Source organism: Chionomys nivalis, chromosome 7 (genome assembly GCF_950005125.1).
Source record: "Chionomys nivalis chromosome 7, mChiNiv1.1, whole genome shotgun sequence".
Classification (NCBI taxonomy): Eukaryota; Metazoa; Chordata; class Mammalia; order Rodentia; family Cricetidae; genus Chionomys; species Chionomys nivalis.
The window spans coordinates 3,412,079-3,436,596 of NC_080092.1; the positions used below are offsets into that span (position 1 = coordinate 3,412,079).

Sequence of the window (24,518 nt, forward strand, 5' to 3'; positions counted from 1 at the left end):
AGCACCACCTGGACACACCCCCTGGTGAGCAGACAGGTGAGCAATGCTCACATAGAGCACCACCTGGACACACCCCCAGTGAGCAGACAGGTGAGCAATGCTCACATAGAGCACCACCTGGACACAGCCCCTGGTGAGCAGACAGGTGAGCAATGCTCACATAGAGCACCACCTGGACACACCCCCAGTGAGCAGACAGCAGGTGAGCAATGCTCACATAGAGCACCACCTGGACACAGCCCCTGGTGAGCAGACAGGTGAGCAATGCTCACATAGAGCACCACCTGGACACAAGAAGAAATAAGCTACAGATTAGGCTGCTCCATGGAAAAATCTTGAAAACAAAAGTTTTAGTTAACAAAACTAAACGTTTTATGGTTTCATTTGTATGAAATACAAATAGTGGGAAAATCCAGAGTGACAGGTGTGTATCCCCACACTTGGGAAGTAGAGGCAAGGGGGATCAGATGTTAAAGGCTATCCTGGGCTACACAGTTTAACACCTGCTGCACATCATAAGACACTGTCTCAAAGAATATAATAAAAACAAAATCAGGAGACAGAAAATAGATTAACTGTCAGAAACTGTGGGGAGGGGACAAAAAGTGATTGCTAATGGCTCAGGATTCCTTTCTGGAGCAATGAAAACTTTCTAATACTGATCACAGTGAGATTTGTACAATTCTGTCACAGTACTAAAATTAACTTTTAAAATCTCTTTTGCACCAAGCGGTGGTGGTGGCACACAACTTTAATCCCAACACTTGGGAGACAGAGGTAGGTGGATCTCTGTGAGTTCAAGACCAGCCTGGTCTACAAAATGAGTTCCAGAACAGCCAGAGATACTGCACAGAGAAATCCTGTCTGAAAAAAAGCCAAAAGAACAAAAAAAAAAAAATCTTTTCCAAAGAGATCTAAATTATTTAAAAGACAAGCCACCCTTAGATCTGGGTTTAAAATTACAACATAAAACAATTCTAAAAAAAAAAAAAACAATTCTACATTTGAACATTAGCCAGCTGGTGCTATTGAGGTATCACTGTATCACTGGTTTCTTATAGGATCACAAAATGAATTCCTTTTTAACAAGATATGAGAATACATACATATAAAGTATCTGCAGATGAAACGGCATGGCACTCAGGAGGGGGATAAGCAGTCAGGGGTACAGATGAACCCGTCACCAGGAGCAACTACCAAAGCAGGGTGACAGCAGAGCTCATACACGATTATACATCGCAATGTCTCAATATCCTTTGTTTTTCTTTTCATTACACCATGTACCACAGGCTAACCTAGAACTTGATCCATAGACCTGGCTGGTTTAAAGCTTGTAGTAATCCTCCTGCCTCTGCCTCTTGAGTGTTGGGAGGGCTGCAATTACAGACATGAGCCACTACCATACACCTGGCATGAAAATTCTCCTTGAAAAGAGAAGGAAATTCCTCCAGCACTTAAAAATTCAACATGCATCAATCATCAATCCCACGGCATGGGGCAGGGCCACTTTCAAACACAGTCTTCTAGAAACAAAAATACTCCAAGCTTAGATACAGTATGGAGCACATGGTTAGCAGGTTAGGGCCTGGGTTTGACCTCCAGACTCTCCCTCCCGCCCTCAATGGATCGCTTCTGAATCAATGACAATATTTCAAAACGGAATGAACTCCAAATCCAGGCTAGGATATGGCTACGGACCCTCGACATTGCACTTAGTTACAAACAACAAAAGCAAGCGATCTCTAGGAAACACGCCACACAGTAGGACAACCCGGATGTGGCCTGCAGGAGGCTCCTGTTGCAGTCTCCTTTTGCATGTGATTTATTCGGCTTTAGACTCAATGATTTTTTTTAACTTCCTGAAACTTTTCTTGAATTTCTATTACATTTTTATTTATTTATTTAGTGTGTGCACAAGTATGCCACAGTGTTTCTGTGGAGGTCAGAGACAACCTGCAGGAGTCAGGTCTCTCCTTCCACCACCTGGGGCCCAGGGCCAGATTCAGGTTATCAGTTGGCTGCAAACGCTGAGACCGAGTTTGACACTAAGTGTCTCCTTGAAAGATAAACTGATCAATTTCCTTTGGTTTCTCAATCTCAGTCCCTCCTCCAATGAAAGCACAAGAATTTTCTCGGTAGAAATCTGAGGCAGGGCAGGCCTTCCGGTCACATTGAAAGGAAAAGGTGAGGACTATGGCTACTTCAGTGGGAGGACGGGGGCTCAGCGCCTACGAGGCTCTGGACTCACCCCCAGCATCACCAAGAATTTCAGAGTGCCTGGTTCCCACTGCTGTCCCAGACGGGCCAGGAAGCAGACCAGTCCACAATCCCCACCCCACCTTTATGGAAACACTGAAGGTGAGCCCTGTGAGGAGGCTTACCACCAGCCAGTGCAGCTGAGCAACCTCCAGCCATTACTAGTCTAGGAGGCAGATGCTATCCCTAACATACACTGGCTGGAGAGACGGCTCAGTCAAGAAAGCATGGGACCTGGCACGTAGAGCGTGCTTCTAAGTTCAGCACTGGTGGACTGGGGCAGAGACAGGAGAATTGCCGAGACTCTAGGGCCAGACAGTCTAGCTGGATTGGTGAGCTCTGGGACCAATCAACAAACAGGAAGAAAGCAATAGAAAAACATCCAAAGTCGATTTCTGGGCCTCCTACACATGTGCACAGGCAAACACACCTACACACCCATACACGTGCATACACATACTAAATTAATTAGCTAAAATTATACAGTTTTATGTGATAGAACCAGGATTTGAACCCAATATGTTGGGCTCCATCCCCTCTTGGTGGGTGCCAGCTCACATCTTTGCTGTGTATTATTAACGTTCAAGGACCTGAAACCTTAATTAGACACAATGATTTGCTTTGGCAGATCAAGTAAAGTTCCTCCACCAGGAAAACCCCTCCAGCAGCCCGCAATAAGACCACTAGCTCTTATCATAAACCTTGCTCTTGGAGAACAAAAAGGATCTAACATCCTTTTACAAATGCACACAAATAACTTCAAAGCTAAAACTAAAGACTCTCCTTTACCCCAACACCCTGTCCACCCCTGAAACATCTGAATGAAAGGCCAGGAAGGGATGAGGAGTGGGGGCTCTAAAACTCAAATGCACAGTGAGCAAAACTGCGGGAATATAGATCCGTGTCCGGCAAGAGAGTCAACAGCCTACACGAGGCTTTCCGAGTCACTCCCATCTCTACATACAACACCCAGGAATGACTTAGCACCAAACTGCAGCAGGACTCTTCAGAGGGAGGCAAGGATGGAGACAGACTCAGACTCAAGGGACTAAACTTCAGTATCACTGGGCACGTGCCGTCCACACCCATCTCCCTCTGACTTCCAGCCTCCCCACCCGCACCACCTCCCCCGCTCGTGGTACTGGCTTGGGCAAGGCATCAGTCCCATGCAGGTTCAGCATTGGGCAATTAGGGGAGGGTTTTAGGACAAAACCAGAGACCTCAAACGATGAGCTGGGGGAAGAAATGGAGAGAGCTGAAGCATGAACCAACAGCCCAAATGCAAAAGGCACAGTCGGGAGAGGGAAGCTGCGAGGCTAATGGGCCGGCTCTGGGGACCTAGGTACTGGGAATAAGAGGGACGAAAGACAAAGCGGCCGCAACACGCCCTTAGGAGACCGGGAACTGCTGCTCTGGTTTGTTGTGGACAGGGGTTCGGGCCAGCAAACCCACGGTCGAGAGAGGCTCTTTGCCTTTGGTGAAAGAGTAGTCATTGGACCGGAGAATGATTGAAAACCAGGGGCCAGTAACTGGAGCTGGGTCCCAGGAGGGTGACGGAAGAAGAGGGGCTGAGGCACGCACTAGAGAGCTGAGAGTCCGGGGTGTGGAAACCTGCCAAGGGGATCAGCGGGCTGGGAGGGTCTGGGAGGGACTAAGGAGCAAACTCTGCTCTAGGAGTTGGCTGTCAATGAAGGGGCGAAGGGACAGGAGCGCCAGCCCCGGGAAAGTGAGTGTTGTGCAGAAGACCCAGGGCCAGGGCTCCGGAGCCTGCGAACGACCCCGCGGGAGTCCGCAGGGTGTGGGGACACAGGGCCTGGAGCGTGCGGCTGCAGCGGCGCCACCGGGCGGGTGACAGCGGCGGCGCCGCCACTCACCGCTCATGTTGCCGCTCCCGGGGCCGCTGTCTGCCGTGCCGCCGCCGCCACCGCCGCGTCTGCAGCCGCCGAGCTCCACACAGGCCGGGTGAGCAAGCGCCCCGCCCGCTGGCCCCGCCCCGGAAGCACGGACCCTCCGAGGGCCCGCCTCCCGACCCGGAACCAAAATACCCTCATGAGTCGAGGCCCGAGGGTGGCGGGGTGGAGACCCGGGACGTGACGGGATAAACGCCTCCCCGTCCCCGAGCCAGGAAGAAGACATCAGTCTAAATTGTAGTCGGGGCAAGGATGCGGATAATCATACTGAGAGCCTGGAATAGTGATGCATGTCTGCCAAACCAGCCCTCGGGAGAAGGCTGATCCAGAGTTCAAGGTCATCCTTGTGAGTTCCAGACTGAGACCCTGTCTCAAAGAGTTGCGGGGGGAGGCGGAGAGTAGTGGGCCTGCAGAGCCTGGTGGCACAGGCTTTAATCCCAGCATTCAAGGCCGAGAAGGGGCCTGAGCTACAGCGTGGTAGAGCACGTTCCTTACTTTCAGATGTATCGTGGTTAAGGCCCTAGGTTCAATCTCCAACGTCAGAGAGACTGTGTGTGATGGGCCATCGTAGAAGATAAGCAGTCCCAGAAGGTCTCTCTTTTAGGCCAAGCTCAGGATAGGTATTCCAGAAGGAACAGGTCAAATTCCTTACCAGTAAGGGTTGATTGGAGCACAGGGTGAGTGAGAAGTGGGGGTTGAGAAGAAGGATCTTTTAAGATGGGGGAGCCCTTTTGTAGGCAGGAACGTTTGCTTTCAGACTGCCTGCCTGTTGCTGAATGGGAGAAGGCCATGGCAAGACGTTAAGCTGAGCCATGCAATCAGAAATGGACTTTAAGAAAACTTCACGGTAAAATCTCCTGAGTAAATTGGGAGCGTGGGGGGTCACCGGACAGGGTAGAAGTGGAGAGGGGAGGAAGGGAGGGGACTGGAGAAAAATGTATAGCTCAATAAAAACAATAAAAAAAGAAAACGTCACGGGCTGGGGAGATGGCTCGGCGGTTAAGAGCAGTGGCTGCTGCTCTTTCAGAGGACCTGGGTTCAATTCCCAGCACCCATGTGGCAGCTCACAGCTGTTGTAAACCCAGTTCCATGGGACAACACCCTCACACAGACATACATGCAGTCAAAACGTAAAAGGAAAATAAAAGTTCTCCCAGAACTCACCAGGTGGAGACTCAGAGGGAACTTGTCTCAAAGAGAGAAGTCACTTTCTAGAATGAGAGTGGATTGTAATGGGGCTGGGGAGAATGGCCGCGATAGGGTGCCATTAGGGGGGTGTGATCGATGTCCAGTGATGCTGCAGGTGACAGTGAGCGAGGAAGGGCTGGGTGCTGTGAGAACACAAGTGTTACACAGCATCGGGAAGTTCAGGGTTTGAGCCAAGCGGTGATAGCACACGCCTTTAATCCCAGCACTTGGGAAGCAGAAGCAGGGGAGTTTCTGTGAGTTTGCAGCCAGCCTGGTCTACAGAACAAGTTCCAGGACAGGTAGGGCTGTTACATAGAGAAACCCTGTTTCGAAAAAACAAAAAAAAAAAAAGAAATAAAATAAAAAGTTGGACTTGAAACACTATTTTCCTCCTGTTGGGTATGAGCCTGAGGCTGGAGTCATCCAGCCTGGGTAACTTAGAGTCACTCTCTGTCAGAAATATAAAAATAATAAAGAACTAGCTAGAGGCTATAGCTCAGTGGGAAAACACAGTGTGAGGCAGGCCCTGGATTTGATTCTCAGTGATACAATGGAAAAAGAGGTGACTAAGCCTTGGAGCTTCCCCTTCTCCGGTGGACTTAAGTCCTGGTAAAATTTCACATGGCTTTAGCTAACTTCTTCCATCTGTAAGGGCACAGCCAGAGAGCTCTCAGCAGATGCTGGCCTCTTCATACTGAGTTTTCCAGCCTCCACAGCAGGCACATGGCTGGAGCAGAAGAATCAGGAGCTCAAGGCTAGCTTATAATGGAAGACACATTGCGGTCCTTTGTACATTCCCAAACCTCAAGTGTCCTGAGACAGTTCCACAGAATAACTCACTAGCTGTTACCCTGCTCTGATTCAGTGTCTGTCTCCCTCCCTCCATCCCCCACCTCTGTGTGTGTGTGTGTGTGTGTGTGGTGTGTAAGCTAGAGGCTGAACCTGGGACCTTGAACATAGTAGGCAAGTATTCTACCGCTAAGCTACATCCTCCGCCCTGACAGCAACTGTAGGATGGAGATAATAATTGTCTGTCTTCCTTATAGGATTTTGTCTGTGTGAAAGGGCTTGAAGCAGTCTCTGGCACCGTTAAGCCTACATAAGTGATCATACACTGCACTTGAGCCGAAAACAGTAACAGGTTCATGCTTGTCGCAGTTAGCAATGGCACATGGTTTGTGTAAGCATACTAATGTCTGCTGCTGCCGTAAGCTGGGGACCTAGAGAACCTGTGCACTGCACACTGAAATAGCCTGGCTTCTCCTGTTTACCAAAAAACATGGGATAACCTTGCTTCCTTTGGCCGTCAGGAGAACCCAGTTTATCTTGAAATACACCATGTCGTGGGTGACTCCATAAAAACATGACACTCTAGGACCTATAGAGGGTTTTTTTGTTTTGTTTTGTTTTGTTTGTTTTTTAAGAGAGAGACAAAACTTCAATCAAAACTAAGGAACCTTCCACAGTTAAGCTCCCAATGATAAGATGGGGGGAATGAATCTAATTTAAAGAGTTTATTAAAGGACAATAGGATATATCCCAGCTGATAAACATCCTAAAGACATGAAAAGCCTCATCTCTCCCTCTGACAGGCTTTCAAAGTGGCTCTATACCAGACAGAGGTTCATTCTCTAGAATGAATTGGTTTCTCCATCCCTGTGACACTTTCCGAAGCAGTTGGCATATTCTTGCCATAGTCACTTGTTTTCGTGGTGACAAGAATGGTTGCACCCTCCTCCATGGCTGGAAGTGGGAAGTGATCAGAATCAACCTTCAGGTTGCTGTTGGCACAGTCCTCACAGGTGCATTCCTCCACCGTATACTCCAGGCTTCGGGGAAGAATCCTTACGTCATCAGCCCTGCTCTTCATCAGGTCAGAATTGGCCTTGTCTGGCAGAACGGATCCTGATGATACAGACACAGGCATTCACCTGAAGGTCGGCGGTACTGTCACTGACAGCGTGCATGGCCCTGAGGCACATGGCTGTTTTGGGTATATGGAGTTCTTACATCTTGTCTTACGTTAACCACATTTAAAACTCAGATTTCACATGAGATTATATGGACTCTATAAAGACAACAGAAGGGACACAGAGACAATGGGCTGGATTCAAAGACAGCCCCTGCTATCTCCAAATAGGTGGTGGGTGCCCTTGTTGGCAAAGCCATAAACAAGGTCAGTCCATATACTTATTATCCACTTGGCTCTTGGAAGTTCCAAGGGTTTGACCTCGTCTTACACAGGAAATTAGCATATGTCACAGCACATCAGAGTCAGCCTATGAGTCACATTTCAGAATACAGAACCACAGGCTCCAAAACCACAGAGAAACCCTGTCTCGAAAAATCCAAAAAAAAAAAACCAGAATACAGAACCAAAGTGACACACCTGTAATCCCAGCCACTCAGGAAACTGAGGCAGAGCTTGGAGCCAGCATATTCAAGAAAGACCCTGAGTTCAATTCTAATATAAGATGGGGGAAGAACATAGAAGGAATTTTTTTAGCTAATCTATTGTGGGAGGAGTCACATCACAGTGCACCTGTGAACATCACAGCCACTTACGGGAGTGGATCCAGCTCAGCCTCTCGTGCTTGGCAGCAAGTACCTCCATCCACTGGGCATCTCACCCACCTGCAGGTGTGTGCTGTGGCCTAGTTTTTCTGACATGACATCTTATGGAGCATTTTTCAGTACATTAATTTGTGGAGAGAGGGGTAGAGGATCTCGTTCTGTAGCCCAAGTTAGCCTAGAACTCACTGTAGCCCAGGCTGGCCTCCTACTCATTTTATTCTATAATGTATGTGAGTGTTTGCTGTCTATAGGTATGTGTACCATGTATATGCCTGGCACAGAAGTGTTGAGTTCGCTGGAACTGAAGTTACAAAAGGTTGTGAGCTGCCATGTGGATGCTGGAAACCAAACTGTGATCCTCTGTAAAAGCAGCAAGGGCTTTTAGCCACTGAGCCATCTCTCCAGCCTGTGGCCTCAGACTGTTGGTGACCCTTCTGCTTGCTTCAGCCTCCAGGGAACTGATGTTACAGGTGAGGGTCACACTCCTGGATAATTGATTTGAAAATGAATTTCCTTCGATCCCATATAGTCATTCCCAGTTTGTCTCCACTGCACATCTGTGCAGAATGAATTTTCAAAAGCACTTATTGTGCCTGGTGCTGGTGGTGCATGACTTTAATCCCAGCACCTGGGAGGCAGAGGCAGGCTAATCTCTGAGTTCAAGACCAGCCAGGTCATCAGAACTGACAGGACAGTCAGGGCTACACAGGAAAACCTTCCCTTGAAAAACAAACAAAAAAAGGACTTTTTGCATAAGCTTGAGTTCAGATTCTCAGAACCCACATCAAAAAATGGGGTGTGAGCCACATGGTGGTGGTGCACGCCTTTAATCCCAGCACTTTGGAGGCAGAGGCAGGCGGAGTTCAAGGCCAACCTGGTCTACAAGAGCTATTTCCAAGACAGGCTCCAAAAGCTACAAAGAAACCTTGTCTCAGAAAACAAAAACAAACAAACAAAAAAAACCACTGGGTGTGGCAGCCAGGCAGTGGTGCACACCTTTCACCCCAGCACTTAGGGGGCAGAGGCAGACAGACATCTATGAGATCAAGGCCAGCCTGGTTACAAAAGCAGTTCCAGGACAGCCAGGGCTACACAAAGAAACCCTATCTCAAAAGAAAAAAAAAAAATGGGGTATGGCAGCAGGCATCTGTAATGCCAGACTTTTAGTGAGGTTAGAGACAAGAGACAGGAGAATCGCCCCAGAAGCTTGAAGACCAGCTCGCCGTCCTGGAGAATGAGTCAAGGTATGAGAAGCAAGGGGGACCCTGCCTCAAAGTAGATGCGAAATGACTCCTGAAAATTGTCCTCTGACCTCCACACGTGCTGTGACCTGCACTCTCTCACACAAAAGATTAAGCTTCTGCTTCCCAACATTCCACAGTGCAACTTTTTCTTCCAGGGGCCTGGAGAAATGGCTTAGCCACTAAAAGCACTGGTTGCTCTTGCAGAGGACATGGGTTTGATTCCCAGTGCTCACTTGGTAACTCACAACTATCTGTAACTTTGGCCCCAGAGTACTCTGAGGCTTCTGAAGGCAATGCACACACGTGGTACACATATGAGGCAAAACACCCATACACGTAAAATTAAATAATAAAGCACCTCATTCGGAGTTTCAAAAAAAAAAAAGTCTGCATGACCTCACTTCCATGTGGACCTAAAGATGCTGCTTCCAGAACCACAGGACGGTGGTTAGCAGACACGAGGTAGAGAGAAGAGAAGCAGAGGCTCGGAAGGCCAGAGCTGCAGTCCAGCAGACGCGGATGAGTTACCTACACCCAGAGGACCGGGTGATACTGATGCTGCGAGCAGCAGAGTGTAGGGTCTGGCCAGCCCCACCACCTGGAAGAGTGCTGAGGGCCGGCCCATCGCCCAAAACGGTCAACTCTGTAAAGATGCGGACATGTTGTTCCACTGTTTCCCTCTGTGTCTGTAGTCAGAACACTGTATCATGTACTTTACATATGTGCAGTTTGTATGTTAAAAAATTTTGACGGGCAGTGGTGGCACATGCCTTTAATTCCAGAAACAGGCATATCCCTGGGCTCAAGGCCAACCTGATCTACAAATCTAGTTCCAGGACAGCCAGGGCTACACAGAAAAACCCTGTCCAAAAAAAAAAAATTTAGCTGAAGAGCTGACTCAGTGGTTAAGAGCCAGGATTGCTTCCCTAGCAACCACCTATAACTACTACTACAGGGGATCTGGTGCCCTGTTCTGACGTGCAGAGGAGTGCCTGGATATATATACATATATAGATATATATGTGTGTTTACACATATACACACACACACATACATAAAGCCACTCTCAGACACACACATACATATAACTAAAATCAATTAAAATTTAGTCTCTTACCTACTGACCACATGGAGGACAGTGAATTATCCACCGCTCCACCTGCACTGGAAAGCACTGGGGTAGATGCTTTGCACTTTGTGCACGGGAACCAAATGCATAAAGAAGCAGGACAAGGGCTCAGAAGATGGCTTAGTGGTATAAGAACTTACAAGCCAGAGGACCTGAGTTTAAATCTCTAATACTCTGGTAACAAGTACATGCCTGTAACCTTCTAATGGCAGAGATGATATCATAGCTGCAACAACATAATTCAGTCCATTGAGAGAGCCTGTCTTTGAGACAGGGTTTCTCTAGCTTTGGTGCCTGTCCTGGAACTAGCTCTTGTAGACCAGGCTAGCCTCAAACTCATAGAGAATTGCCTGCCTCCGCCTCCCAAATGCTGGGACTAAAGACATGCCACCACCACCTGGCCAGAGATATCCTATCTTGTGGCAACAAGGTGAGGAGCAATAGAAGAAGAGACCTGATGCCCTGCTCCAGCCTCATGAGCAAGTGCGCACTCACACGCATGCACCACACACACTAAAAGAAAAAATAGTTAGCTAAAAGATGTGGGCCAATGGCCTCTGTGTCTCTGAAAATCAGATCGTGGGGAACGGTGCTATAAAAACAGTTTTAGCCTGAGAGGTTCTCAGGAGGAGCATTTGCTTCTCTGAGATTGGTGCACTGTTCCCTAGTAATTATTCTTGAGATGGCTAGTGAAACCAGGAACAACTGGTTATTCATTTCTAGTATTGTAGGCAGTAAAATGTTCACATGCAAGCCGTGCTTTTAATTGTATTAAAAGCATGACTAGGGATCTTGCCAAATACACCTAGCCTGAGAGTGCCTGGCTCTCAGTGTGTGAGAGCAGAGTATCTCATCAGTGTGCTAACTTCAGTCAAAAACAGTTTCCAAGGAAGCCTTCAGAGCAATTACCAAGAGAAGAGCTGGGGGGAGTGGGCATCAGAAGGAGAGCGGCAAAGTAACTGCCAATGCCAGGATTTCTCTGTTGTTTGTTTGTTTGTGAGGGCAGTGGCAGCTGTTTTTACATTTTGTTTTTAGACATGGTCTCATGTAGCCCAAGCTGACCTCAAACTCAACATGTAACTGAAGATGACTTTGACTCCCTGATCCTCCTGCCTACACTACCCAGGTGCTAAGATGACAGGCATCTGCCACCACACCCAGCTCAAAATTTCAACTGTCCACTAACACATTTGAAAGTGCTGTAACCAAAAAGAAAAAAAAAGACCAACGTTAAAAAAGGAAAAGGAAATGAAACTTGGAAGAGCCACCCTACAGAAATAGATTTCAGAGTCACCATCAGACTGACCTGGGTTTTGAAGTTTGTCCTTCATTGCTTCAGAGTTCATCTTCCTCAGCAAGAATGTGAGTGTAAAAAGAGCCAGAGAAACAGTCAAGGTCAAGCCCAAGAAGGTCCAGAGAACAATATGTATCCCTTTCATCGAGCTGGTCATGCCTTTAGTAAAAGATTTGTCAAAGAGATACGAAGCCAGAGTTCATCATTCACATCAAGTATGAATTTTTCAACACTCCCCTATTGCATATTCATGAATATCTTACTTGGTGGGGGGTGTTTATTGAGTCCAAATCTCATGTAGCTCAGGCTGGCCTCTGACTCATGAGTCTCCACCTCCTATGTAAGTGCTGGGATTACAGAATTTGTGTGGCTCGCAGCCTGTGATTCGAGACCACTTGGGGTTGTTGAATAACTCTTTCACAGAGCTTACATATTAGATATTGATGTTAGGATTCATAACTAGCAAAATTACAGTTATAAAGTAGCCACAAAATAATCTTATGGTTGGACTCACCACACCATGAGGAATTGTATTAAAGTGTTGAAGCATTAGGAAAGTTGAGAACCACTGAGTTAGAAGCCGGTATTGCCCATCCCTGACTTCACCAACATTGCCTTTAAATTCTAAATACCATTCATTAAGGCTTGATGAAATCTTCCTCACTGTTGGTGCCAGATAAAATAGAGTTTGGTTCTGAATAATTCCTTTGCTCCATGAGACATTTAAATCATTGCTTGATTTCTGATTTTGATTCAGGGAAAAAAAAAATCTCCCCACCCTCTCCATAGCTTTTATTCTCTGGTAGATAAACAGGCACTATTACGAATGCCTCCCAACAAGAAGCACCTAGTGAAGAGTCTCACTTACTTGGATTACAGTAAGGCTGACAGGGTACAGGAGGGTTGGAACATCGAAGGTGGCAAGGTTTGCAGGCATGCAGCAGACTGTCAAAATATTCACTGTGGAAGCACTGCTGAGCCATGTGCGACTTGATCCCTGAAAGAAACGGAAACAGCAGGCAGAACAGCCCGGAGGACAAGCAGATTCCTAGTCAGGGCTCCCTGTGAACAGCGGGCAGGGACGTCGAGGGGGAAGAAATGACCCCAAACTTGTTGGTTCCTCTGAGGACCACGGGTATTGTGGCAAGGGATTTGAACACCTCTCTGGCCCTCTGTCTCTAAGAACCTTGGGTGGAGCAATGGGGTGGCGATCACAGAAAACCGCACCTGAAACAGAGACTGCCTATTTATAGAGGAGATCCCCACCCAGGTGGCAGTCGCACGGCGTGAGCAGCCTCAGGGCATCGGCAGAAGGTGCAGCAGCCGTTTAGGTGCAGCAGCCGTTTAGGGACCCTCTGTTTGTGGGCTGTGCCGTGTGATAGGAGACGGGCGAGATGAGAGCTGTGTCCCTTCCACACTTAGAGTCAACAGGGAAGGTAGGCCATAGCCTGTAACGGGAGGGTGGTAGTGACTGACAGAAAGGAAGATGGAGGGAGGAGCCAGTCAAATATGACTACCAGTTACGCTTTGAGAACTGGGATTAAAGCAAGAGGCTTGAAAGAAAGATTGTTTGGGGGCATTATGTCACGTCAGTAAAAGCCATCCTAGCTGGTTGTGGTGACGCGTGCCTTTAATCCCAGCACTCTGGAGGAGAGGTAGACAAATCTCTGAGTTTGAGGCCAGTCTCATCTATGAGGGTTACACAGAGAGACCTGTCTCAAAAAAACAAAGTAAAACAGCAACCCATTATATATCCATGAAAAGAAATGAGCCTTTACCTCCAGAAAATATGTAGGGCCTCAGATTGATGACTTATGCACATGCATCATATCCTATATGATCCTGTAATGTCAGGGTTAAGGATTCAAGATTGGGTGTCATTGTGGTACATGCCAATAGTACCACCATTTATGAGGCTAGGACAAGAGGGTTTCAAGTAGAATGCCAGCCTGGGGTACATAGCAAGATCCTGTCTCAAAAATAAAAGTTTTAATTGAAGCTGGGCACGGTGTCTACAGTCACAGCTACCTGGGATGCAGAAAGTAGTGAATCCAAGGCCAACATGAACTGCACTGTAGCAACCTTGTCATGAAACTGCATGATGAGGTGCGGAAGAAATGCTTCAGCAGTTGCACTGGCTATTCTTCCAAAGGACCTGGGTTTGATTTCCAGCACCTACGTGGAGGTTCACAACCAACCATCTGTAACTCAAGTCCCAGGGGATCCAATGCACTCACCTGGCCTCATGGGTACCAGGACACACATGGTGCACAGATACACATGTGGACAAAACACCCATACATATAAATGCATTTTTAAAAAATACACGATTGGGCCGAGTGGTGGTGGCACATACCTTTAATCCCAGCACTTGGATGGCAGAAGCAGGAGAATCTCTGTGAGTTTGAAGCCAGCCTGGTCTTCAGAGTAAGTCCCAGGACAACCAGGGTTAACAGAGAAACCCCATCTCAAAAAAACCTAAATAAATACATGATTGGATCCATACCAATCCTGGAAACTTAAGGGTTTGTGTGGCTTGCTTGTTCCAGCCTGGATGAATACCATGTGAACAGAATCTTATATAGTAAGCCTGGAAAGGTGCCTTGGTGGATAAGAACACTTTCTGGGCCATCATGAGAAGCGGAGTTGGAATCCTAGTGCCCACATAGCAAGTTGGATATCCAGTGTAGATTATAACACCATCTGGGACCTGCAGTTTTACAGCCAGGTTGAGAAAACACGGGCCTCAGCTAGAGGAGACTTCTTGTCTCAAAGGAGTGGGAAAGAGTTCTAATGAAAGACAGCTGACACCTGTCCTGCAGTACACACAGGCACATGCACCAGCACACACATGCATAAACAGAGACATACACAAATTAAATATATAAACCTTTCTTAAAGTTTAAGTCTCAGCATTGCATGGTAACACATGCCTATCATCCCAGCCTCCAGGAAACAGGTAAGCAGATCTCTGTGAGTTCAAGGCCGCCCTTGTCTACATATCAAGTTCCAGGACAGCCAGGGCTCTGTCTCAAAACACTACTAATGTCATCAATTTTAATACATTTCTATAAGCCAAACAAAATCTGTGTTCCATTGTTGACATTTTTAAAAAGTACTAATGAGCAGTTAGAAAAACGGTTAGTAGTTCAAATGCCTAAAGACAATCATAGCCTCTGATGTGTCCCAGATGTGCAGAGGCTGCTGTGTGTTCTGCCTGATGAGCCCCTGATGGGCAGTGTTCCAGAGGGAGAAAGGAACAGAAGAAAGACAGATGGACAAGCTCAGGAAGAGCTTCTTCCTTGTAACTTACTTAGAATCTGTAACATGAGGGCTGGACTTGTTGGGGTTTCTGTCCTGCCCAGTTCCCACAGCCAGTAAGCCCCAAAGAAAATCACACAGAGTTCTACATCAATCATAAGCTGATTGGCCCATTAGCTCAGGCTTCTTATTAACTCTTGTAACTTATATTAACCCATTCATATCTATGTCAGCCGCATGGCTCAGTATCTTTTTCAGTGGGGCAAGTCACATCCTGCTTCTTTGGTGGTCTGGGCAGGAGTGTGGGGAATGGGCTTCCTCCTTCCTAGAATTTTTCTGTTCTCATCGCCCTGCCTCGACTTCCTGTCTGGTTGACCCACCTATGCTTCCTGCCTGGTCAGTAAGCATTTATTTAAACATGATTGACAGAATACAGACAATTCTCCTGTACCACTTGGTTTTAGAACCCCCTAAAACCAAACCAAACCAAATGTTGGGCACCAGATGAAGGCATAAATCACAATCCCCTGCCAGTTTGAAATTATGATTAATAAAATAGTTATTTATTTAAAGGGGAAAAATTTACAGACCACCATCCCAGACAACAGCCCTCTGTGTGATCAGGAAAGGAGTCTAGTAGCCAGAAGTGGATCCAGAAGCAAGAGAGCCAGCACACCACTACCACTGCTTTTTAAAACAAAAGAGACCATGCCCAAGTGGGCTGGTATCTTAAACGCTATTGGCTAAAGGAGCAGAAGTAGCTCCCGCAGCAAGAATCACTTTGTTTGGTTGGTTTTGGTTTTTTCAGACAGGGTTTCTCTATGTAGCCCTGGTTTGTTTGTTTTTATTTTTGTTTGTTATCAGTTTGTTTCTGTGTTTTGACTTCTGAAACAGAATCTCATACTTATATGACCCAGGCTGGCCTCAAACTCATGATAATCTTCCTGCCTCCACCTCCCACACCTGAGATTACAGATGGTGTACACCTGCACACTCAGTACTTGGGAGATGGAGAGGTTGTGGCTTCAAAATCAGTGTTGCCTCATCACATAGCAAGATGAGGTAGGCAGGGACAAAGCCCAAATTCTTAGAACAATTCTTTCTGTGGTGGGTATGGATAGGGGTGAGGCTTGACTTGTTATTGATTATATTTTACTTATAGAATGAGGTTATGATGATGTTTCCTCTCCCACCCAGGCCCTGTTCTTCCCTCCCCTCCTCACTGGTGTTGGACCTGCACGGAGATCTGAAGACTACTTCCCTTTCAGTGCCCCCTCCCTTCATCCTTCCCATAGTCCATCGCAGTCCAGCTCCATCTTGGCAACTGCTCCTTGCAGAACCATCTTGATAAGGGGTCTCTTCTCTTTTTTCTTATTCTTTTTTAATTGATTTTTATTGATCTCTACATTTTTCTCTGCTCTGTTCTTACCCCTTACCTCTTTCCACTTTCGACTTTAGCCTGTTTTCTCCTTAGTGGCATCTTCAGGACTCCATCTACTTTACGTGCTACTTTTGTTTTGTTTTGTTTTGTTTTTGCTTGTTTTTCGAGACAGGGTTTCTCTGTGGTTTTGGAGCCTGTCCTGGAACTAGCTCTTGTAGACCAGGCTGGTCTCAAACTCCCAGAGATCCGCCTACCTCTGCCTCCCGAGTACTGGGATTAAAGGCGTGCGCCACCACCGCCCGGCTTTACGTGCTACTTTTATGCATTTGTTTGATGGAGACCAGGTGTCACTGTGTAACCCTAGCTAATCTCAAACTCACTCTGGAGCCCAGCTCATAAGCCTCCCAATTTAAGCGATAGGCCTGTGTCATCAAGCCCGACTGTTACTTTAATGTTATTTTTACATTGATTGATTGATTGTGTGTGTGTGTGTGTGTGTGTGTGTGTGCATGCTCCTAACACACAGGGCATGTGAAGATGTGTGGACAATTTGCAGAAGTCTCTCTCCTTTTACTATGTGGGCTCCAGAGGTTGAATTCAGCTCCTTGGGTTTGGTGGCAAGTGCCACTGGGCCACCTCACCAGCCCCAGTTTAGTGTTTAGACTCATGTGGTAGGAAGCACGTGTGAAAGGCACTGCTGTGCCATGGTGCCTGTCAGGGTCTTGTGCATAGCAGACAGTGAGCAACACCAGATGGGAGGGTTTCTCCGCTCCTCAGATTACCTGGTAATACCAACATGGCTCTCAGCACGCTCTGCTGTGGGACTGATGTTTACAGTGGGGGAGAGAAGGGAAGAAGTCGGTGATTAAAAAAGAAAAGCAAACTTCCCCGATACAGCTTCCCTCTTAGTTGGGAACAATAGAGGCATATTGGAGATCAAAATGAAGCCACTTTGGAAAATTCTAACAGGCTGATAGAACATGGTGCTTCCTAGAGTGTTGAGAAGAAGAGTTAAGAGCAGCTGAATTCCAAAGGGTGTCTGCAGAAACTAGGAGACAGTCTGGAGCTGGCTCCAGACCCATTAGCCTTTTCATGCCCACAAGCAAGCAAAGCTTTGGAGGGATGGGCTGAGATCCGAGAAGCAGGGAGAGGGAGGAAGGTCTTGGAGGATGACTTAACATTGCAGGACCTACTCAGCTGGGCTTCTGAGAACCCTCCCTCCCCTCCTTAGATTCCAACCCTAACCCACTTCATCTCCTCTAACGTCAACCCACGAGGCACTCTAAAGTCTAGTTGAAGTGGTTAACCAGTCTGGGGGCTTAGCAGTCCATCAGAGGCCAAGACTTTGGTTCTTTTGAGACTTCTTTAATTTTGGACAGCGACCTTCCAAAAAGTTTTGCCTGGGAATGTTTTGATATGTATCACAAAGCAGTGGGTGGTGGGGGGTGCTGTGGCATGAGTGTGGAGGGGAGGGAACAACCGTGTGTGACAGTACTCACCGTCTCGAGACCTCTTGAAGCAGACTCTCTTGCTTGTAGCTGTGTCTACCATGTTGGCTGATGCAAAACCTCCTGGGGATTCTCTTGCTTCCTCCCATCCCACTACAAGAGCCTTGGGGTGCAGCTGTGTTCTACCATGCTGGCTTCATGTGTGTTCTAAAGATCAGAACTTGGGTCCTCACATTTCCCAGCCCATGTACTTAACCCACTGAGCTAAACATATGTGTGTATGTATGTATGGATTTTTAATTATACGTGTCTGTGTGTCTGTGTGTGGATATGTGCATGAGTGCAGGCGCCCTTCGAGGCCAGAAGAGGGCATGGAGTCCTCTGGATCTGGAATTACAGATGTTATGAGTCACCCAAACTGGGGTCCCCTGAAAGTGCTCTTGGCTGCTGAGTCCTCTTCGCCGACCCATAAGGAAGTTTTTATGCCAGTCCTCTGGATGCTGATGCAGGTGCATCTCAAGTTTGGAATCAGCCTGGAATCTACCATGGGATTCCATCTTCTTGGGTCTCCTACTTAGTCTTTTCTTTTCTTTTTTTTTCTTTTTGTTTTCTTGAGACAGGGTTGTGCTATGTAGCCATGGATTGCCTTCTTTGTGTGGCAGTCCTCCTGCCTCAGCCTGCTGGGTGCTGGGATATCACCATGATCCATTCTGCTTTGGATTTTTTAAAACAAGTTTCACTCGTGAGCTTAGCCTGTTCTTAAACTTGAGATCTTTCTATTTTCTCCAGGGTACTAAGATTACAGCGTGCCACCATACCTGATGGCTACTGACCTTAGTGGCCAAGGATTCTTGTTTCACAATACCCTATGTAGCTGTGCAGTGGGAGCACACACCTTTAATCCCAGCACTCAGGAGGCAGAGGCAGAATGATCTCTGTAAATTCAAGACCAGAGCGAGTTCCAGGACAGCCAGGGCTACACAGAGAAACCTTGTCTCAAAAAACAAAAACAAAAAAAATCCTATGTAATTATTACAGCTTGCCTTGAAAACCTTTGCCTTGCCTCACTCCCTTTGAGAAGACCAGTAGCTACTCTTTCACCTGCCTTCTCAATGTAAGGTATCTGTTAGTGCCAAATAACCACCAGCAGCCTTTAGAAACACTCATTTGCCATTCAAATGAGCAGTCCCGATGGCATCAGAAGTGTGAAGCATAATCATTTGCTTTGTTAGACCTGTGAACAACAGCTGGAGCCGGAGAAGGACTCTGGAAGTGCGTTCTCCTCTGCTCTGTTTGGAAATGATCAGGTGCAGCTGACCTTGGGTGGTTTATTGCATCCTCATCCTGAGGCATCAAACAGTACTTGCTGTTATTCCAGAAGACCAAGTTAGGTTCCCTGCACTCACGCCGGGTGGCTCACAACAGTTTACACCTCCAGCTCCAAGGGGATCGTGAGGAGATTCTGTTTTCTGCTGTAACAAGGAAAGCTTGCCTGAAGATCAGAGTGCGGAGCTAGCCACACTAGTTAGCCACAGAGGCCAGGCAGCACTCCAGTGACTGGACAGATCTGTGTGAGTTCAAGGCCACCACAGACTATGTAAGGATGCTCCAGTCTAAAAGAGAAACTGAGCCAAGCAGTGATGACTCACTCACACCTTTAAATCCTGCACTAGGGAGGGAGGTGGAGACAGACTACCAGGTGGAGGGAGAAAGATAAGGTGGAAGGAAACAGGAGCTCAGGCATTCGGCCTGAGGACTTGCAGAAGTGTCTGAGGGGGGCTGGAGAGATGGCTCAGCGGTTAAGAGCACTGACTGCTCTTCCAAAGGTCCTGAGTTCAATTCCCAGCAACCACATGGTGGCTCACAACCATCTGTAATGAGGTCTGGTGCCCTCTTCTGGTCGGCAGGCATACACACAGACAGAATATTGTATAATAAATAAATAAATATTAAAAAAAAAAAAGAAGTGTCTGAGGAGTTGTAGAAGTGTCACCTAGTGGCTGCTGCTCTGCTTCTCTGATCTTTCAGCTTTCACCCCAATATCTCACTCCAGGTTTTTATTATTAAGATCAATTAGAATTCACCCTACAGGGGATCTTATGCCTCTGACCTCTGTAGGCACCTGTACTCAAATACACATGCCCAAATACATACATGTAACTAAAAATACTTTTAAAGAGGAGTAGAGAGATGGCTCAGCTGTTTAAAACACTGCCTGCTCCTCCCAGCGGACCTGGGTTCAATTCCTAGCACTCACATATGGCTCACAATTGTCTGTTATTGTGGTTCCAAGGGATCTTCCTCCCTCTTCTGGCCTCTGCTAACACTGCTTGTATGTGGTGTACATACACGCATGCTTACATCATACATACATACATGTGTACACACATAATACACACAAAACACTCATCACATAAAATAAAAATAAATCTCTAAAAGGAAAAAGTCTTTTAAAATTATTTAAAGATAAATCTCTAAAAATAAAAAACTTTAAAGGCATGGTGGTGCACACCCTTAATCCCAGCACTTGGCAAGGAAAGGCAAGTTTGAGCCTTTCTCTGTGAGTTTGAGGCTCTCTGGTCTACAGAGCAAGGAAAGCCAGGGCCACACAGAGAAACCCTGTCTCGAGAAACCAAATAAATAAATAAGTACATAAATAAACAAATAAATAAGTGGAGAAAGATTGAGGAAGACTGTAACATCAATCAGTCCCTGGCCTCCATATGCACACACACATGCACACACATGTGAACACACACACATACATCTATACACACAAACACACACAAAGAAACCTGATAAGGTGAAACAGAAAACTAAGCTCCTTTGACCCAGAACAAGAGACGTGGTCACTGGGCTGTTGGTTGTTGTGAGGCTGCAGATCTTGTGTCCCAGTGAGGGGAGCACTGAGAATGGACCAGGAGCAGCACTGCTGAGCAAGAGAGAGATTGCTGGGCCAGTCTCTTATCACAGCTAACTCACATTCCAGAGAACTGGCTCAGGGGAGCTAGCTTAATCCCTTGAAAGACATATCTCCACTGACCAAGAGACCTCCGTCGGAGACCATGTCTTAGTAAACTTCCAACCCATGAGCCTTTGGGGGACAACATGGTACTTAACTGGATCTCAGTTCTGATTCTACTGTTGCACTTTTAGCTAAGAAGCCAGGAAATTTGTTTTTCTTTCTTTCTTTTTTATTTCTATTCTTTGTGGTTTTTAGAGACAGGGTCTCCCCACATAGCTAGCTTTGAACTCATGATCCTCCTGGTTCAGCCTCCAGGGAATGCACATCACCCCTTATAGGAAGAGCTCTGTCTTGCCTTCTTCCAACCCGCTCTACACCAGCCTCTGTCTCCTCTTAGTCTTTGCTTCCTGTCCCACCTGTTGTGGGGAAAACTCAAAACTAACTTTCCATTCCACCTTGAGGAACAAACTGGAGGGCTGGTCTCAGCTTCTGCGAGCAAGATTTCATGCATCTGTGGAAAAACCAATTAGCACCTGGTCAGTGTGGCTAAGGACTTTATTTTTATGTTTGAAGTGGTAACAGCCCACACTGAATCTGTGTCACCTGTGCTTCCAAAGCCTGTCTTGAAAGGACCACAAGGTTTCTTCACATCAGCACGGGCAGCTGAGCTGGTGGAGCAACAAACCAAGATTAGCAGTGTTTCTGTTGCTGTCCACAAAACACTGGAAGCCAGGGAACTCGAAGGAAAGGGGTTGTGTGTAGTTTCCTACTCTGAAAGTCAAGAGCATGGCACCAGCATGTCCGCTCAGGGCCTGATGACTTGGTGGGTGCTGTACAGCAATGGAAGAGAGGCAGTTTCCCTACAGAAGCAGAGAACACTGCCTGGGACTACTCTGTTTTTCGTTGGGAGGGTGGTATTTGAGACAAGATCTCTCTGTGTAGACCAAGTTGACCTCAGACTCGGAGAGACCCTGCCTCTGCCACCACATCCAGCAGGGGACAGCCTTTTACGGTAACTTCTGGAGAGCTGCCTCTGACTATAGGGACTGACTATAGCTACCTTGGTCCCTTCCAAGGAAATCTCCGCTGACCAAGGGACCTCCCTTGGGGCCTTATATCTCCCTAAACTTCCAACACATGAACCTTGTGAGACACACTCAAACCATGGCTAAGTCACTGCCCTGGAGGAGGCGCAGGAGCTGAGCAGCTGCTGGCAGCCTCAGTGGACTCTGTGTTTTAATCTCTGAACCAGCACTTCAAGGCTGAAAGTCTGTTCAAGCTTTAAATGCTTTAGAGAGAGAGAGAGTCAAGATGGGGCCCATGGCTCTGGTCCCTAGGAGCCCGCCCCAGGGACCACTGAATAGTGAGACCATGTTTCAAAAGCAATTTTAAAAAACAGAACAGCACTGAGTGATGGTGGCACACACTTTAATCCCCGCACTTAAGAGGCAGAGGCAGGTGGATCTCCAAGTTCAAGGCTAGCCTGGTCTACAGAGTAAGTTCAAGGCCAGTCAGGACTACATAGAGAAACCCTGATTCAAAAAAAAGGGGGGGGGGGGGAGAAGATGAGAGAGAGAGAGAAAAAGAGAGAGAAAGAGAGGGAGGGGGGAGGAGGGAGAGAAGAGTAGGGATGGAGAGAGAAGAAAAGAAAGAAAAATCAATCAGTGGGTGTGCTAGGAAACACATGTAGAACAGAGAGCTTTTGACTAGTCCCTGCTTGTCTGCAGTGAGTCATCCGCTTGCTGAGCTGAGGAAGAGGCTTTAGTACAGACACTTACTCATCTGGGCTCCTGGTGGTAGCAGTGCCTAATGTTAGTCTCCCTGGGACTGATCACACACGTGCGATAAGGACATCTTCACACGAAAAGGAGTTTGCTTTCCAGCTTGTCTGAATTTTGGTCTTATTTTATTTTTTTTTCACTCAGTGGTGTGTGTATACGTATATGTGTGTGGTGTGAGTATACAATTGTGGTGTGTGTGGTATGTGGTATGTGTATATAGTATGTATATAGTGTATGTATGTGTGTGACGTGTTGTGGCCTGTGTGATATGTGTATGTATGGAGGGTGTGTGGTGTGTGTATGAGTATGATATGTTGTGGTAAGTATGTGGTATGTGCTGTATGAGTGTGCATATGGTGTTTGTGTGTGTGGTGTATGTATGATGTATGTGTGTGCTACGTTGGTATATATGTGAGCGTGTAGTGTGTGTGGTGTATGTATGTGGTATGTGGGGTGTATGTGTGTGGTATGTGTGATATGTATGTTTGTGTGGTATGTGTATGTAGTGTGTGGGCTGTGTGTATGTGTGTGTAGTATGTGCTGTATGAATGTGTGGTGTGTGTGTGTGTGGTGTATGTGTGGTATGTGCTGTATGAGTGTATATGGTATGTATATACTACTTACTTTTTTGAGACAAGGTCTCTCCCTGAACATAAAGAGCCCACAGTTGTGGCTAAACCACTAAACTGGCCTGTGTCCTCCTGACAGCACTGGGGTCACAGCCGGTTGTTAGCAATATCCGCCCCTCCGTGAGTGCTGAGTATTCAAACTCAGCTTCTTGTGGGTGGTGGTGGTGTTTGTATCACAACTATTTTGTGCATCTGTGGAGGTCAGAAGACAGCTTGTGAGAGTTCTTTCTCTCCGTCCACCACATAGGTGTCAACAAGTGCCCTTACCCACAGAGCTATCTTGCTGGAGTTTTCTCTCCGTCCACCACATAGGTGTGTCAGCAAGTGCCCTAACCCATGGAGCTATCCTGTTGGAGCTTTCTCTCCGTCCATCATGTAGATTCCCAGCAGTGCCTTTATCTGTGGAACTAGCTTGCTGGCCCAAGTTCTCACTGCTTTGAAACAAGCACTTTACCCAAAAAGCCATCTCCCAAATCATTGTTTTCATTTGGATGGTTTCAGAGACAAGATCTTCTTAGACACCCTTGACTGGCCTGAACTCACTGTCACTCCCTGCTAACCTAGTGCTGGGACTACAGGTGTGTGCCACCATCCTGTACTTGCTTCCGTGTGTCAGAGTCCTGGATTTCTTGGAGACACCGCAATCCCAACAGCACTGCAGTGACACACTAGACCCTTGGGGTAGCAGTTGAGTGCGGCAGTGGAGACCCTGCAATTTGGAGAGCCCTCAGCCAGGTCTCAGAAAACGCCAGTCTCCTGCTGTGTGCTGACTGAGTCATGAGCAATAACTAGAAAACACCATGGTCAGGACGTAGAATATTTTGTGACATATCCATGGAGAGGAAAATGATTAATACATAATGTTTAGTAAAATGTAGAGTCTGGCTTCCCTCAAGGCTCAGAGATCTATTTGGACGAGGAGACAGAAAGATTCTAAGAGCCAAAGGTGATGAAGGAAACGATGTCTTCCAGACACAACTGGGTGGATGCACATCTGAACTCAGACTGTCACAGCATGCCCAGGGCCTGCGCAGGTTCAAGCTAGACAGGGTTCCAGCACTGGGGAGAAACCGAAACAGGCTCCCATCTCTAAAACAAGAGGCTGTGTGAAATCGATCTCTGCTGGCAAAGGAAAACTGCTCCTCCAGTGGAGTCTCACCAGCTCTAACGACCACACGTCAGGACAGGCCCACACCGGAGCCACCAACACAGACAAGCTCAGCAGCATTTTGTAGACTTCTTGTCTCCTTTTGCTTTGTTTTGACGTTTCTTGTCTTTCACTTGTTTATTCTGATCTTCATTTATGTGGAGGTTTTGGTATGTTCCTCATTTTTGTTTTTGCTTGTTTTTTTTTTCTATTTATTTTGTGTGTATGGGTGTTTTGTCTGCATGCATGTCTGTGCACCATTAGCATGCAGTGCCTTCAGAGGCCAGAAGAGGCACTTCAGAGTGCCTTAA

The 24,518-nt window shown here is 47.0% G+C and overlaps 2 protein-coding genes across 2 annotated transcripts in view; both read right to left on the reverse strand.

The window, feature by feature from the left end:
- Positions 1–4,212, reverse strand: part of Snx29 (sorting nexin 29) — a 401,413-nt gene extending 397,201 nt beyond the window's left edge. The window contains exon 1 of the mRNA XM_057775566.1: positions 4,131–4,212. Coding sequence (XP_057631549.1) covers positions 4,131–4,137 — 7 coding nt within the window. The 5' untranslated portion in view covers positions 4,138–4,212. The remainder of the gene's footprint in view (positions 1–4,130) is intronic.
- A 2,727-nt stretch (positions 4,213–6,939) lies between these two features.
- Tnfrsf17 (TNF receptor superfamily member 17) lies at positions 6,940–12,578 on the reverse strand. Its single transcript, XM_057776716.1, has 3 exons — positions 12,464–12,578; positions 11,596–11,754; positions 6,940–7,259 (listed from the first exon to the last, which is right to left on the reverse strand). The coding sequence occupies exons 1-3, from the start codon at positions 12,576–12,578 to the stop codon at positions 6,979–6,981; spliced, it is 555 nt and encodes a 184-aa protein (XP_057632699.1). The 3' UTR covers positions 6,940–6,978.
- Positions 12,579–24,518: the final 11,940 nt, after the last annotated feature.

Bases quoted from the DNA above. Each gene is read 5' to 3' on its own strand.
- Tnfrsf17 (XM_057776716.1), bottom strand. From the start codon at position 12,578: ATGGCTCAGCAGTGCTTCCACAGTGAATATTTTGACAGTCTGCTGCAT. The intron at 11,755-12,463 runs GTAAGTGAGACT...CTTTTACTAAAG, and splicing joins TCAGCCTTACTGTAATCCAA to GCATGACCAGCTCGATGAAA. The intron at 7,260-11,595 runs GTGACTCTGAAA...CTGTATCATCAG, and splicing joins AAACCCAGGTCAGTCTGATG to GATCCGTTCTGCCAGACAAG.